This window comes from Primulina eburnea, chromosome 18, assembly GCF_022965805.1.
Source record: "Primulina eburnea isolate SZY01 chromosome 18, ASM2296580v1, whole genome shotgun sequence".
In the NCBI taxonomy this organism is placed as follows: domain Eukaryota; kingdom Viridiplantae; phylum Streptophyta; class Magnoliopsida; order Lamiales; family Gesneriaceae; genus Primulina; species Primulina eburnea.
In genome coordinates, this window is record NC_133118.1 from 29,237,074 (window position 1) to 29,254,535 (window position 17,462).

At 41.8% G+C, this 17,462-nt stretch overlaps 1 protein-coding gene across 2 annotated transcripts; it reads right to left on the minus strand.

The window, feature by feature from the left end:
* Positions 1–15,728: 15,728 nt before the first annotated feature.
* Positions 15,729–16,619, minus strand: LOC140820244 (uncharacterized). Of its 2 annotated transcripts, none has more exons than XM_073180584.1 (4): positions 16,510–16,619; positions 16,366–16,413; positions 16,204–16,246; positions 15,729–16,054 (listed from the first exon to the last, which is right to left on the minus strand). In XM_073180584.1, the coding sequence occupies exons 1-4, from the start codon at positions 16,561–16,563 to the stop codon at positions 15,768–15,770; spliced, it is 432 nt and encodes a 143-aa protein (XP_073036685.1). In that variant the 5' UTR covers positions 16,564–16,619; the 3' UTR covers positions 15,729–15,767. The 2 variants fall into 2 exon arrangements, with proteins under 2 accessions (XP_073036685.1, XP_073036684.1); XM_073180583.1 differs by having other exon boundaries at positions 16,204–16,249.
* Between the last annotated feature and the right edge of the window lie 843 nt (positions 16,620–17,462).

A 17,462-nucleotide genomic window follows, 5' to 3' on the forward strand; every position in this document is an offset into this window, starting at 1 on the left:
GATGGGTTGGCTCCATTGAGTATTAAATCGTTTGACGATTTTCAGAAAATCTTCTTGCATCATTTCAGTAGCAGCAAAAAGTATAAGAAAACTGCTTTCAGTTTGTTCGAATTAAGGCAAGGCCCGGAGGAGAGTCTGAGGATGTATATTAAGAGGTTTAATAAAGTGGCTTTGGATGTGCCTACTTGTGCTGTGGAGACAAAAACCACTGCCTTCACTCAAGGCTTGAAAGAGAGTGAGTTTTTCAAATCGTTAACAATGAAAGTGCCTGAGGACTTTGAAGATTTGTTATCTCGGGCAGAAAAATACATTAATATGGAGGAAGCCCAGAGGCAAAAGAGGGAAGCCATCAGAAAGGAGAGAGGGGACCGGGCATCTAAGCCCGAGGAGAGAGGACCAAGGCGGGGTAATCCAGGGCACTTTTCCCAGCACGTGCCTCTGAAAATTATCCGGGAGAGAGAGGTACAGGAATGCAGTAGGGACCCAGTTCCCGATCACCCGTTGTCTCAGCCCGAGAGAAGTGGAATTTGTACTAGGCACGGGGTATGTCAGCACAGTACGGAGAATTGTAAGGCTTTAAAGAGAAATTATGTTCCACCCACCAGTCAAGGATATAATCAATCGGTCAAGAGGTCGAGAGGTCCACTCTGGACACCTCGACCACCAATGCCTAACACCCGGATAAACGCGAGAAATAGCCCGAGGAACGATGTGGGTAGGAGGAAGGAGCCGGAGCCCGAGAAGAAAAGATCTTCCTCCCCTGCGGCGGGACTGATCAAAATGATTTCGGGAGGATCTACTGATGGAGATTCAAATCGAGCCAGGAAGTCGAGAAGTAGGCGGGAGTATATGGAGGTGGAAGGATCTAGGAGGAACGAGGCCGTGATCAGTTTTGGTCGGGAAGATCTAAAGGGAGTAAACATGCCACACAACGATGCTCTGGTCATCCAAGCCCGGGTGGCCAACTACGACATTTTGAGAGTTTTTGTGGATTCAGGCAGTTCAGTCAATGTGATTTTTAAAGATGCCTTAGCACAGATGGATTTGCAAGGGTTTAAGTTGGAGGTTGTGGAGACTGCCCTTTTCGGTTTTGCTGGACATGCGGTTTATCCAGAGGGAGAAATTGTTCTGCCACTCACTCTAGGCTCCCGGGATGTCAAGAAAACAGTCATGACCACCTTCACAGTGGTGGATTCCCCCTCATCTTACAATATCATTCTGGGGAGGCCAACCATGAATGAGTTGAGGGCAGTAGCATCTACTTACCATCAAAAGATCAAATTTCAGTGGGCAGTCAAGTAGGAGAGGTCCGTGGAGATCAGCCTTCTTCCCGGAAATGTTATGTGGAGGGTATCCGGGCGGATCAAAGCAAGTCTAGAAAGGAGGGGAAGAAAGCCATGACGGAGGAAGTCAGGGGGAGAGTGGTGGAAAAGGGAGAAGTACACTTTGTGGCAGAAGAGGAGCCGGAGGCTGTGGAGATAGGACCGGGCCAACAGATCCGGGTAGCTCGGGACCTCAATATATCCACCCGGGTCAGTTTACTTAAATGTCTAAAAACTAATATTCACGTGTTTGCCTGGTCCCAGCAGGAACTAACATGGATTTCACCCCTGATATCTGAGCATCGATTAAACATTCTCCCTGGAGCTCACCCGATCAAGCAGAAGAAGAGAAACTTTGGTCCCGAAAAGGACAAAGTTATCGATGAACAGGTGAAGGAGTTGCTGCAAGCCGGCCACATTAGGGAGGTACAATTTCCTACATGGCTCTCGAATGTGGTGCTGGCACCCAAAGCCACCGGGAAATGGAGGATGTGTGTTGATTTCCGGGACCTCAATAAAGCCTGTCCAAAAGATCATTACCCATTGCCCCGGATTGATCAGTTGGTGGATTCTACCTCAGGTTTCGAGCTGCTCAGTTTCATGGATGCCTATGAGGGATATCATCAAATTCCTTTGACAAAAAATGATCAAGAAAAGGCCAGCTTTATCACCTCGGGAGGTACATTTTGTTATGTTGTAATGCCTTTCGGGTTGAAAAATGCAGGGGCCACGTATCAACGTTTAATGAATAAAGTCTTTGAGAAGCAGCTGGGAAGAAATCTGGAGGTTTATGTGGATGACATTCTGGGAAAATCAAAGGAGATGGCGGATTTTATTGTTGATTTGGAAGAGACCTTTGCCACCTTAACATCTTATGGAATCAAGCTCAATCCTGCTAAATGCATTTTCGGAGTCAGGAGTGGCAAGTTCTTGGGCTTTATAGTGACAGAGCGGGGGATCGAAGTCAATCAAGAAAAAGTAAAATCCGTGCTATGTATGCCTTCTCCTCGATCTGTCAAAGAAGTGCAGAAGTTGACCGAGAGGATTGCCTCTTTATCTCGGTTTATATCTCGGTCAGCCCACAGAAGCTATCATTTCTTTCAGGTTCTCAGAAAAGCCCAGAAGTTCGGTTGGGATGATAAGTGTGAGCAGGCTTTCCAGGATCTGAAAAATCATTTGGCTGAGCTCCCAGTGCTGGTAAAACCCGAGCCCGGGGATAAATTATTTGTATATTTGTCCACCACAGAGTATGTCGTTAGCTCAGTGTTAATCAAGGAAGAAGATTCTGACCAGAGGCCTGTCTACTATGTCAGTCATGCCCTGAGAGGTCCCGAGCTACGGTACAGTGAAGTGGAGAAGATGGCCCTGGCTTTGGTTGTGACTGCTCGGAAGTTGCGGCCTTATTTTCTGTCACATCCCATTATCGGCCTTACTAACAGCCCGCTTGGAAGAATTATGACTCATTCAGAAGTGTCCGGGCGGATGATTAAATGGAATGTGGAATTGGGGGAGTACGATATTGAGTACAAACCCCGGGTGGCCATAAAAGCGCAGGCTTTATCCGATTTCCTATCTGAGATGATTCAACCAGCTGAGAAAGAAAGATGGAGAGTGTTTGTGGATGGGGCTTCTTGCCTGGCTGGATGCGGAGTCGGAGTGGTGATAATATCCTCGTCGGGAGAGAAGATTAAGTTGGCAGTAAAAATTGATGCTCGGGTGACGAATAATGAAGCAGAGTATGAGGCTGTTCTAGCCGGTATCCGAGCCACCCGGGAAATCGGAGCGGCCAGAATTATATTGTACTCCGATTCGCAGTTGATTACTCAGCAGATAAAGGGGGTGTATGAAGTCAAAGATGATAGGATGCTCAGATATTTGCATCTCATCAAAACCCAGGCAGAAGTATTCATGGATTGGAGTATTGAGCAGATACCCCGAGAGGAGAATGGAGAAGCAGATGCCTTGGCAAAAATGGCCGCCTCTTTGTCAGAAGACAGTACCCGGGAAGTTTTGTTCGTCTCCCGAGTAATTTTGGCTACTGAAGAAGAGGAAATGTTGACAGTACCAGAAGATTCGTGGATGGTTCCTCTGATAAAATTCATCCGGGACGGTGAATTGTCCGAGGAGAAAGCTCGAGCACAGAAGATAAAAAGACAAGCTCCCAGGTTTGTTCTCTTAAATAATGTTCTATACCGGAGATCATTCCAGGGACCATTATTGAAGTGTTTGAGCGGGAAGGAAGTAATTTATGTTCTTCGAGAGATTTATGAAGGATGCTGTGGTGAGCATTTGGGAGGAACATCTTTGGCTCAAAAAGCGATGCTAGCCGGATTCTGGTGGCCGACTCTTCACCATGATTCCGCCCGAGTAGTCCGGACTTGTGAGGGATGCCAACATCATTCCAACTTTCAACACAGCCCAGCCACTCCTATGAAGCCTATCTGGGCATCTTGTCTTTTTGATCAATGGGGTATGGATATAGTGGGTCCATTTCCGGTTGCCCGAGCTCAGAAAAAATTCTTGCTGGTGGCTGTTGATTATTTCTCTAAGTGGGTAGAAGCTGAGGCCTTGGCCAAGATCACCGAGCAGGAGGTTCTAAAGTTCCTATGGAAGAATATAGTTTGTCGTTTCGGCGTACCCCGGCGATTGATCTCAGATAATGGAAGGCAATTTCAGGGAAAGGAGATAACATCTTGGTGCCGGGAAATGAAGATCACCCAGTCCTTTACTTCTGTGGCGTACCCTCAGGCCAATGGTCAAACGGAAGTTGTAAACAGAATTATTGTGCAAGCCTTAAAGACCAGACTGCAAGGCAAAGGGAAGGACTGGGTCGAAGAATTGCCCAGTATACTGTGGGCATACAGGACTACTCCCCGGGCACCAACTCAAGAAACTCCGTTCAGCCTGGTATATGGATCCGAGGCCATCCTTCCTGTTGAAATTGGGCAAACATCTGCCCGAGTAGAATCTTATCCGAGCAATAATGAGGATAGCCGTGCAGTGGAACTGGATCTCTTAGAAGAGAAGAGGGATCAAGCCATGATTCGGATGGAAGCATATCGAGGCCGGGTCATGAAATCCTACAAAAAAAAGGTCCGAGTTCGAGATCTACAGATAGGGGACTTGGTTATGAAGAAGGTCAATCCGGCTGGGGATGTGGGCAAGCTGGAAGCTCGATGGGAGGGGCCTTACAAAATCATTAGGAGAGTTAGTTCAGGATCTTTTTATCTGGAAGATGCTCAGGGGAAGCTTCTTAAGAGACCTTGGAATGTACTTCATTTAAAGAAATATTACCCTTAGCCAATGCGCAGATGTAATTTTCGTTTTTCAAGAAATAATAAAGGATCGCTTTTCTCATATTTCTGTCTACTTTAAGTTATTGATACATCCAACCGAGAAGAATTAAGCCCAGGACATTACACCCTGGCTCGGGGCTCCGTACCTCGACCATTCCAAAGTCCCGGGACCTGTTCCCCGGCCTGAGGTTCCGTACCTCAGCTTTACATAAGCCCAGGGCATTACACCCTGGCTCGGGGCTCCGTACCTCGACCATTCCAAAGTCGCGGGACCTGTTTCCCGGCCTAAGGTTCCGTACCTCAGCTTTACATAAGCTCAGGGCATTACACCCTGGCTCGAGGCTCCGTACCTCGACCATTCCAAAGTCCCGGGACCTGTTCCCCGGCCTAAGCTTTTGTTTGTTTCAGATAGTTGCATCACAAATGTTCAGTTAGTATACAGGGGATCGGTGCCTAATTTTCTATCTCGGTTGAGTTTTTAACACTGGAAAGATTTCTAAGACTTGTTAAATCTGGAGTATCCTAGTCCTGCTGAGATCGAATGACTAAATTTCTATGAAGATGGCGAAAAAGGATAAAAGGAAAGGAAGTATTACATTACTAATAAGCCCGAAGGCAGGAAGTGAATCCAAAAATAAGAAAGAGATTACAATCCTACTTTATATCAACAGGATCGGTGCCTGGCTCTTTCTCCTCTTCCGTCGGCCGCTCCTTTTCTTCTCCTTCCTCTTCTACAGGTTTCTCTCCTCCTTCCTCCTCTCCGGATTCTTCTTCTCCTTTGTCTTCCGCCCCGGCTCCTGCAAGGGACGCAATGGCTAGCCCGAAGTCTGGAAAGTTGGCCCTATCCTCGGGTATAAGCCCAGCTTCCTTAAATTGTTGACGACATCTATTGAAACCGACTTTAAAGAAAGGATAGGCTCTGTGCTCGACTGCGGCCTTGAATTCTGGGGATTCCAGGAAGGAAATCCTCAGTTGCTCCTTTTGGCTCTCAGACTCGGCCAGGGTCATCTCCGTTTTCTCAGCCCGGGACATCTGCTGTTCTATGGTGTCCATCAGGGAGAGGTTCTTGCCTTCAAGGACCGAATTATGTCCTTGGAGAGTTTCCTCCCTGATGTGACCTTCATTTATTTCATCCCGGGCTTTGGCCAGTTCCGCCTGGGCATACTCTACAGAACCCCGAAGAGCAGCCACCTCTTCTGCATGAAGTCCCTTCAATCGGGAAAGTTCCTCCTGGAGGCGCTCATGTGCTTCCCTAATGGCTTGGAGTTGGGGAGCCTGCCGATTGGTTAAGAAGGTCACTTCTTCGTGGGCCGACATTATCATGTGAGCACCCTATTTAAAAGAGAAGACAGATCAAAATAAGTAAATAAAGAAAAACGATAAACAAGGAGAAAAGAAGCTTACAGCCAGGAGCTTGTTTACGCCCTCCTGGTATCGAGGGGTCGGCGGCACACTCTGGAGGAAGGCCTCATCAGTAGGAAGGAGCATCTGCTTGAAGAGGTTTGCTACGACTCTAGAATCTTTTTCAGTAAAGAAACTAGCCCGAGCAGATGGCACAGAGAGGAGAGGCCCTTGCAAGGGCTCTTGGAGAGGCCCTTGGAGAGATTCCTGGGAAGGTTCTTGGAGGGGCGCCTGGTCATCGCGCGGAAGGGGAAGCGTGTCTGACTGAATCGCTTGAAAGGAAGCCTGGCCTCCCGCTTGATCATCTTCACTAAGAGTCACCACCGGGATGGTCATGACTCTTCGTTGCCTTTGGCTAAGGGGGAGGAGGTCTTCATCATCTTCCCTGGATTCAGGCGCCGCTCTCTTAAGTTCAAATGGCACCCGGGCCGTCTCCTTCGCCCGGGCAGCCACATCCTCCGCTCTCTTTTCAGCAGCAGCCTTTCGGGCTGCCCTTTTCTTCTCCTTGGCTGCCTTCTCGGCTGCCCATCTTTTGGCAAAAACCTCTTCCATTAAATCTGCATAAAGAGCAGGAAAGGGTAAAATCCAAATGCAAATATAAAGCAAGGGAACAATCGCATAACAGGTAAAGAGAAGTTACCGGGTTGAAGGTCCGAGCCAGCAACTTCATCAATCACTTGGTCAATCGGATCCTCAACTCGGGCACTTAAATGATGAGTAACCAGGTGCTCTTGGGCAATAAGGACGGAGGAAAAAAACTTTCTACCCTCTACCAAGACGAGGCTTCGGGTATAAAATTCTTCAGATTTATACGCCTGAGGAAGTTCTGGCTGAGGGGGAAGAGAAGGGAGGAACTCGGTTGAACAATCAAGAGAACCCGGGAGGCGAATGAAAAAATATCTTCCTTTCCACCCTTTTTGAGAGGAAGGGATGTCATCAAGAAAGCGGGCATTAAGCCGGGCAGAAAGGGAAAAGGCATTATCTCCTAATCTACAAATAAAGAAGTAATGCAGAACTTTGGAATTTATTACCAGATCATGCGTACGGAAGAGAACAAAAACCGAAGCCATGATCTGGAAGGAGTTGGGGTGAAATTGATTAATAGGTACACCAAAGAATTTGGCAACCTCGATGTAGAACGGAGCAATTGGAAATCGAAGACCATTTCGAAGCTGGTCCCGAAAAAAGGTAATATAACCCGAGAGGGGTTGATCCGCCCGGTCAGAAGATCCGGGTATGAGAATAGGATAAGAAGAGGGAATGACCCCTAGGGTTCGAAGTTCTTTCTCTGCTCCGGGGCGCAAGGAGCTTCTCAGAGAGGAGAACCATGGAATCTCGGGGACCTCGGTTAAAGGGCGGTCGGAAGCTCGGACCCTGCATTTACCCTTATCTTTTTTAGGGATCCGGGAAATGCCCGAAGAAGAGGGTTTAGCAGGTCTGGAAGAAGACGGGGGTCTAAGGCTTATAGGTTTTCTGACAGTCTGGAGAGAAGGGCGGCGAGAGGTGGGAGAAGGAGACGAATCAGAATGAAGTGCGGCAGATTCATACCCTGACGAGCCTCGAGCATTGGCCCCGGAAGTAGAAGAAGTAGAATTAGACATAATGAAAAGAGGAAACTTACGAGTATTTAGGGCGGAGATGGCGGGAGATCGTCGGAATAGGGAGGCTTCGAACGCCGGAAACTGCGAGAGAAGAATTGGCAAGGGCTTCGCCGACAATGGTGATTTAAAAGTGATTTTTGAAAAAACCTTGGGTTGCTATATATAAGGGACGAAGGACGATCTGAACCGTCAACTGAGTGAACACGTGTGCGGTTTCGATGCGCCTCGAAAGTCGCGACGGGCAGAACGAAAAGACAGTTACACGGATTGAGACGTCATGATGGCTTATCTCCTCGGAATATGAAACGCTACTAGCCGTTGGGATGGACAAACACGTGTCGTTATAATGCTGTGTGGGTAAGCCGGGAGGATTGGGAGAACCCGGCAGGTTTGTTTCATAGCTCGGGAAACTTAGAGTCCCGGGATGGGGATTTCTAAGTCCGAGTAGTCCAAGACCCCGGCAGCTTGTTACAGTCGAAAGATTTAATAGCCCGGGATTATATTCTAAGTTCAGGGGGTGCCAGATCCGGGAATCATATTTTGATCAGGAATGTCACAAGGGCGGTTTCAGTTTTAAAAAGATCGGGTTATTACAAATAACTGTAAGTCTATTGTTTCGGTCCGCATAAATTCGCACAAGATTTATTTGCAGAAGAGTAATAAAGCAGTAGAAGTCGATAAAATTTCCATTACATAAAATAGCGGCGAAAAGTTATGGGATCCATTATGTTAGATATAGAATCCTGCCACTCCGTTATCCAATTAGTTAATTCATGAATGCGGAGGTTGATGAAGGATTCATTCTTCATTATCTTGTTCAGGGCATGCCACTCTTTCCACAGCATCATATGCAGCAGAACTTCTTCATCAACCAGATCTGTCACCCGGTCTACTACGAATTCTCGGATATATTTCCTCGCTTTGGCTCTTTGCGCTCGAGTAGTGGCCAAACGGTTGCGGTAGGTATAATCCAAGTCATGAGCCTTGTCCCGCACGGCCATGACCTTCGCCCATATGCGTTCCTCAATTTTCTTCTTCAGTTCCTCCACATGAGGACGCATCTCCGGGGTCACCAGGACATGTGTACTGCTGCAGGCACTGGAACCGCTTGAACTCGACATTTTGAATTGAGGGTCACTTTGCATCTATCCCCTCTTATTTATAGATGAACGTCTTTAAATGTGGAGGAAGTACAAGAGTCTCAGCCAGCTGAATCGTCACCTCTATGATTCAAAGGTAAGAGTTGATTAAAACCGTCGAATCTAGACATGTGTACGATCAGGATGCCCTTCGTAAATTGTGCGGGGCAGGTGGAGGGTCTGAGCGGTTATCCAAACGTCAAATCTGATGTGTCTTGGAATACGGAACGTTTAGCGCTTGACAGGAGTTTAGTAAAATGCATATCATCACAACACCACGTCAACAAACTGAAAGATTTTCATTCCCGGCTTATTCCTTTTCTAGGATTACAAGTTCGGGACTCGGGCATGCTGGTTGGCAACCCGGGCGGTTTAAGACCCTGGAAAATTATTTTAAACCCGGGAAGTTCAACGCCCCGGCATGTTGTTTTTAAGTCCGGCGGATATACTTGAGTCGAACCTATTAAGGTATTATAAATAATCATTCTCAGAATGCTAAACGGTGGTGACAGTCAGGTGGGAGAGGAGCGTGTCATTAACACATCAATTAGTACGAAGCAACGTTTTTTACGCCCGGGATGTTGCATCCCCCGGTCTTTTTTCATAAGACTTGAAAGGATGATGCCCCGGCATTCCATCCGAAACCCGGGAGATGCGAGGCTCGAGCATCCTTTTTGTTGGTGATACGAAACCCTTACGTCCCCGGTTGTTACGTATTATTAGTTAATCTTGTTAGTTGAGTTATGCAGCTCGGGGAATATGCATTAAATCAAGTAGTACAGAGACGGTAAATTCAAATAAGATTTTATTTGAAAGAATTATTGCGCATTACAGCAAAATACTCCTCCTCTACACGGGCTTTCCACAGATGCATACAGCGTCTTACTTCTCTGGTAGCCCCCCTTGCGTAACTCTCGGTGTTCGTGATGTTATTCAAAATGCTCCTCTCCTTGCGAAGCATCAATTCGTAGATACGATCCTCTTCTAAAGGATCCGATGTCTTGGGAATGTTTAGGTATTCCCGGTATTTCTCCAACTTCGCCGCCAGCTCGGGAGTGGTAGCTTCGCCCCAGTTGTAGAGCAGTTGTAATCCTTGCAATGCCTCCCAGAAGACAAGGATCTTTTCGAAGACCTCATCTTCTATTGCGGCCTTGTGTTTTTCCGCAGCCATGTCCATGAATTCCTCGGACATATCTGGAACTCTTGAACTGCTTGCATCGGCCATTACTTTTCTTTTTGGATGATAGTTGTTGTTGGAATGATTGCAAGGAAAGCGGATGATTATTTATAGAGGCAAGGGGATAAAAACCACCGTTGATCTACGAATGTGTAAAGGGTTAGGATGCATACTCGGAAATTGTGCCGGAAGATGAAAAGACGTGCGCAATTATCGAAATGTCAGACTTATTCATTTCCTGAAATACTAAGCATTTTCAGACAGGAATTAATGCTGACACCTTTCATCATAATGATCGTGACATCCAGGGAAGCTGGATAACAATTTATTCGGATCCGGGAGACACACCATTTCGACGTGACATCTCATCTATGGGACACATCGGTGATACCCTTGGAACGGCACATTATTTTAAGTCCGGGAGGTTTAAGGCCCCGGCACATTATTTTAAGTCCGGGAGGTTTAAGGCCCCGGCACATTATTTTATGTCCGAGAGGTTTAAGGCCCCGACACATTATTTTAAGTCCGGGAGGTTTAAAACCCCGGCACGCTATTTTCAGTCCGGTAAATTCAAGGCCCCGGCATTTTATTCCAAACAGAGCTCTAATACTTTATTTAAAGTAGGTGAGATTTTTGGTCTTGATGATCCAATCGAAGATTTACGAACTATATTCGGTTTATCATTGATTGACGTGCGAAGAAGAAAATGAAACAAATAAATAAATTTTATTAATAAAGGAATCGCTCATGCCTAGCACCGATTATTAGTACACCTACGACATCCTGCCACTCGTGGATCCAGTGGGTTAGTTCAGGAAGCTGGATGATGTTAAAGGACTCAGAAGATGAAATTTTTTCCAGTTGACGCCATTCCTTCAGCAACATCGCGTGAAGCAGGACTTCATCAGTAGCTAGCTCTGCAACATGGTTTACTTCAAGCTCCCGTTTATACCTCCTCGACACCGCTCTCTGTGCCCGAGTGAAGGCCAAGCCCTCCTGGAATGTGGTATTAAGATCTTGAATCTTATACCAAGTAGACATTACCTTCGACAGGACCAACTCTTCAATGGTCCTCTTCAGGTCCTACAGATGAGGATGTAGTGTATTGGGCGCTGGGACGTATGTGCCACTGCAGACCGTGGATTCACTCGAGCTTGCCATATCGAAGGTGTTATTTCTTACCTCCCATTGTCTTCCTGTATTTATAAGCACGTAGCATTTATTATTGAGGTAGGCGAAGAGGTTATTACAAATATCGAGGTACTATAGTACTAATCATCAGAAGACGAAAGGACATACGCGATTCTCGAGGTGTCAGACTTATCCATTCCCGAAAAACGAAGCGTCTCCAGGAAGGAATTAAGGTTGACCCTTGTCATCATAACAATCGGGACATCCAGGTAAGCGGGATAACAAATTATTCCGGTAAGCCCGAGAGACATGAGGCTTCGGCACCTCGTCCCGTCTCTGGGATATTTGAAGGCTTCGATGCTGTTATTCGCCGCAGATTACTGTAGACTAATCGGGACAGCGAGTAAGACTCTAGCCCGACTATTTTAGGGATGGGTGGTGATACCCTTGAAAGGGCCCGGGTCATGAATGACCCGGGAAGTCTCATTGCATGGCCCGTGTGAGAACCAAGGGGCCGGGTATTTCCTACATGACCCGAGATGATTAACTAGGACCCGGGTTTTCATGTCAAAGCCGAGGGCTCAATACCCGAGTAACTTCCTTAGAGGATCTTATAGATTATAGGGAAGAAAGGGACTGGGCGGGAAGTCAACGTCCTTTAGTCTGAACGTATCCCCGAAAATATTGAGAAGAAAGGGACTGGACATGCAGTCAACGTCTTTTATTCTTGGAATACCCACGAAGCTATCGGGAAGAAAGGGACCAGACATGCAGTCAACGTCCCTTTATTCTTGGAGTACCCACGAAGCTATCGGGAAGAAAGAGACCAGACAAGCAGTCAACGTTCGAGGGTACAAGTAGTAGGTGAGCACGCGTATCAAGGTAACCCTAGCCTTCCCTCCTACAAATAGCAGGTATGGTTGTCATTTAGAAGGGGCTAGAATCTCTTCATTCTCAAGAATTCATACATATTACTCAAGTTTTCTTCCTTGACAACCCTGCTGACTTAAGCATCGGAGTGGTCACGCTGGACACCCCTCCGGCGCCCATTCACGAGTTCCTTTCATTGTTTGCAGGTCACAGTGGAAGCCATCTACCTTGTTCATTTTCCTAAACAACACTATAAATTCTTGATTTGATCCGGTGGAGCACCCAACCCTGCTCATCCATTTCACCCGGATCTCATCACCTACCTATTTGAAAATCTCGATATTTGTAAAACTCGTGGGAAAAAATGATTTGTTAACTCACATATTTTCAAGTTTTGAGTACACACACTCTTATTCTGATATGTTTTCAGGATACATGTGCTCAAAATTTGAAAACGAGAGAAGTTAATAAATTTTTTTTTTTCACGGGAGGTTTTCAGCAAGACAAAATTTTGTGTGAGACGGTCTCACGGTCGTATTTTGTGAGACAGATATCTTATTTGGGTCATCTATGAAAAAATATTACTTTTTATGCTGAGAGTATTAATTTTTATTGTGAATATCGGTAGGGTTGACTCGTCTCACAGATAAAGATTCGTGAGACAGTCTCACAAGAGACATACTCATCCAGCAAAATCCTGATTTAATAAGATAATGCATGCAATTACCCTTAAAATAAATTTGTGTTCAAGAGATAATATTGAAGTACAATTTAATTAATTTAGCAAGATTTTATATTTTTGTTGACAATTAATTAGTTAATAGCATTGTTATATATTTTATATATGAATTTTATAAATAAATAATGGAGTGTGATTAATAAGAATTGGAATGTAATTAACATCACTTGTAGTTGATGGTTGAAGAATTGATATTTGACAAGGCCCTTGATAATAGAACAAAAAATTCAGGATGTTTTCTTTAATTCCAAAGTCAATTGTTTTTTATTAATCGAAACTATTTTATAAGACGAAAGTACAAATGAAAAATTTTATTTTAAGAATAAATATTACTCGTCATGACCCAATATTCACTAATTTTTTGTCCAAACCAAATCCAATTAACACGAAAAAGATGAATCATCGCCCATGAAGGATATTCGAGTTAGTAGAAAATGTGAAAGTTTGATCAATAATAGAAGTTTGATTCTACTTACCAACACTTTATTTGGTGACTCTATTATACATGATTTGCTTAGCACTGTTTACTTATTTAGCATGATTTGCAGACTACTTACGTTAAATTTCCTCCAATGAGAGGAGCTCCTTATGCGCGGCGTAGCATAAGATCTAGCTGTTGTTGGTTGGCTGAGTCACCATGATTTATCTCCTCTCACAATCCTGTCGGGCCGGGGTGAGGGGCGCCTAAGGTGAGCGATTTCACTTTTGGAGCAATAAAAAGAAGAGCAATAGTTCTTATTTACATATTCCGAAATAAAATGGATATCTAACTAATTAAGGAAGAACTGATAGAGCCGACGAGAATATCTTTGCTGGATTTCACATTAATTTCTCAATCTTTATATTTGACTAGAAAGAATTTAATTTTGGAGTTCTAAGAGTTTGGGGCAGATGATAATTACGTTTGTCAATCATAATCAATCCTACTTTCCAAGAAGATACCTCGGAATTCCGACATCGCCCTTTACAATATTGAGTCGGTTACAAAAAGCTAGGCTACTAATTCGCATTTAGTAGCCAACCAATGAAAGGAAGAGCAACCATTTTTTAAATACAAAACTACTTGTAAGACTGTATCACGAGTCAATTTTACAGGACAAATCTTTTATGAGTAGGTCTCTTGTGAGAATGATTCACGAATCTTTATATGTGAGACGGTCAACTCTACCGATATTCACAGTAAAAAGTAATACTCTTAGCATAAAAATTTATATTTTTTCATGGATGATCCAAATAAGAGATCTGTCTCACAAAATACGACTTGTGAAACCGTCTCAAACAAGTTTTTGTCATCTTTTTTTTGTGTCATTCATAAAAAAAATTATTTTTTATATCAAAAATATTACTTTTTATGTCAAAAATATTACTTTTTATTATAAATGTAGGCAGGTTAACCCGTCTCATGAATAACCGACCAACTGTTCACGGTTCAACCCGAAAAAAATCAGGTTGGGTTTGGGGTTTTCGGGTTCGGGTAATATCGGGTTGGACCCGATAGCTGACCCAAAAAATGATCGAGCGAGGTTGTGTTCGGGTCGACCCGAGTTGACCTGAAAATTTTAATTTTTTAAAAAATATAATTAATAAATATTGTTACATTTTTATATAATGTATGTCTGAAAAAAATTATTTTATATTTATATCATAAATTTTTATAATTTAATATTTATTTCGAACATTTTTTATTATTTAAATAATTGTTTATTTGATTTAATAAATGTATTTTATTTTTTACAATTAAACTTCAAATTTTAAATTATATATACGAGGGTGATTTTGTTATCATGTGATTAAATTAAATCATTATTTTTTTGAATTTTATTTAATTTTGTATACAAAAAAATTTAAGAAAAATTCAAAATCGGGTTGATTCGGGTTCGGGTTGAGAGTTTTCGGATTGGCTCGGGTTTGTGTTGGGTTCGGGTTGGGCAATTTTTGAATAATACTATTATTCAACCCGATCCAACCTACCCGAATTGACATCCTTAGTTTTATGACGAATTGTTTTCATAAAAATGATATGTTTCATGAATTCAATTCTTTTGAAGCTCTAAAGATCCATTATGTTAAAAAAAAAAAAGTATAACATATATTTAATTGCGGCTTAAATGTACATTTATTTAATATTTATATCACTTCTTTCATATATTAACTAATTATAACATAGTTAACATACTAGAAAAAATAGTCTAAATTTTATGTCATAAAAGAAACCAACAATAAAACTTATGAATTGTTACCGAAAATCGATCAAACATTTTAAAAATAATTATTTTTGCAATTTCGTTGGCAACCTCTATAATAGCCACTTTGCTCTTACCAAGCTTGGGGTGGGGACTCTACAATTTACTTATTTATTTTATTTAAATTCTTCGTGTAAAGATCGAAGACAATAGTTTAGAGAGAATGAATTAAAATACAAATTATGTAAAATAATGCTAAGCTTAAATTATGTTAACAGCTCAAGTCAATATTCCAATTAGATTGAGTAATTTGAGCTACTAGAAATGTATTCTAAGTACGGAATCTGTTAAGATTACTTAATGAGTAAGGTATTAAAAAGGAAACAGCTCAATTTCCTTCAGCTCACTTATCAGAACAAATGATAGTCTTATCAGAACAAGTAAATAGTAGTAAATAAAGATGCAAAAAGTTGTTTATGGAAGTTCGAAGGCTAAGCAGTGTAGGTTGATCATCGTACTTGTAGTCTTGTTTAGTTCAGTTTAATAATTTACATTAATATGACCTTACGTTATATCAATTTAGTTTGTGATCACAAAAACTTAGATATAAATTTTGTCTTACAGTTCGAAATTTGAGGCCAGGGTTCGACGTTTGAATCCCGCAAACGTCTTTTCCGCTTGAGCATGTATGCCATCTTTTGCAACTTTACTTGCTGGAACAATAACATAATATTACATACTTACGAGTCGACAAATTACAGATTTAATCCAATCCCACAATTTATATTGTACATCAAAATTTGAACCAAATCCATTTTCATATTTCTTTGCACATCAACATTATCTACACACTTTATTTTATAATAATAATAATAATAATAATAATAATAATAATGTCTTTAATCAAATTAAGGGCACTTGGTCTTGTTGTGATGGGTAATCATGTCAGTGTAACAAGTCCCACACATCTCCCTATTGCCAAAAGTCCCCGGGGGCACGCAGTTGCACCTCGCACAACATGTTCCACAAGCCCTTGTGCACAAATTTGGTCTCGAGTTAAGGCTACATCTTGTTTTGCATAGCTCGTCGCAATGGATCGTGGTAGGACTCGGAGCAGGAGCAGGAGCAGGAGCAGGAGTTGGGTTCGGCTCGAGAGTAGGAGGAACAATGACATCCTTGAAATAGCTCGGGAGGTCTATTATATATATTTTTAAAAAATTCATGACGATTGATGTGAGTTTGAGAAATTATTTTTCCGGACAGTTATGTATAATTGAAGCCATTATTTATATCTTATTTAAAAAAACTCACACAATAAAAACATTTCTAAGTACAACAATTTACCTGTACTTTTATGCAGCAGTTTCCTCTCTCTTTTGCTTAGCATCTTCTGAGAAATAAATAAATAAATATTAAATGATGAAAATAAAAATCGATTAATTTTTCGACCTGGGAAAATTAGACTTTATGCAAAGATTTTATAGAGATGGAATATTAAGAAGTGACCTGGATCATAGGGCTTGTTTCTTGATGCAACTTGAAAGCAGAGGATACCTGTGAGGATAAAATTTAATTTTTTTTAAAAAAATAAAATAAAATAATTGTTTTTTTAAAATAAATAAATAAAATAAAAGTGTCTAAAAATTTTACCTTAGAAAGGCAGAAAAGAGAAAGAAATAGAGCAAGAACCACTTGTGTAGCCATATTGTGAGCTTCAAGTATGAAGAATTTTGGTTCTGCTTCTATATTTATAGGTGGGACTAAATTAATTAAAAGGTTCTTCTTATTCTATTCAGACACTATTTGGCTAAATAGTTTATAAAATATTTCACAAATAAAAAAACTTATAATTTTTAAAAACAGCTTAATAATATTTTATGTAAAAAAAAATAATAATATTTCAGATCGTGTTATTCAGTCGTAAAAGTTTTATAACAAAAACTTGTGTGAGACGATCTCACAGATCGTATTTTGTGAGACGTGTCTCTTATTTGGGTCATCCATGAAAAAGTATTGTTTTTTATGCTAAGAGTATTACATTTTATTGTGAATATCGGTAGGGTTGACCTGTCTCACAGATAAAGATTCGTGAGATCGTATCACAAGAGACCTACTCAAGTTTTATTCTAAATATTTTCAAAAAATTTTTCTTTATGTAGGTATTAGAATTTTGATTTCAAAAAATGACGATCGAGTCTGAATGAGTGTCTGAGTCAATAGAATAGACGGATATTTGATAAATGATTATAAATTTGATTCTTTTTAATATTTTTCAGACAAACATGTTACATACAATTTCCTCCATTACTTACCTAAATTAAATTCCATCCTCAACCAATTTTCGCTCTGTATTTAATCCTTTGGATGTACATCTTTCCCTGGACAAATGTAGACAGAGATCTTGTTGGAGTTGGTGGTGACAAAAATATGAAATTTCAGAAAATTCAATCGTGGCCAGCTGTGAATTGAATGGAATAATAATTAAATATTTTATGTCAAAAATTTATTAAAACTATAAAAAAAATCTTACTTCGAATAAATAATTAGGTTTGTCGGTGTAAAATTATCAAGTTTAATTTTTATATGCTAAAATATGAATAAAT

Excerpts from the sequence above, each read along its gene's own strand:
- LOC140820244 (XM_073180583.1), bottom strand. The coding sequence starts at position 16,563 with ATGGCTACACAAGTGGTTCTTGCTCTATTTCTTTCTCTTTTCTGCCTT. Across the intron at positions 16,250-16,365 it reads AAACAAGCCCTATGATCCAG|AAGATGCTAAGCAAAAGAGA; the intron begins GTCACTTCTTAA and ends TTTATTTCTCAG. Across the intron at positions 16,055-16,203 it reads ACTGCTGCATAAAAGTACAG|ACCTCCCGAGCTATTTCAAG; the intron begins GTAAATTGTTGT and ends TATATATAATAG.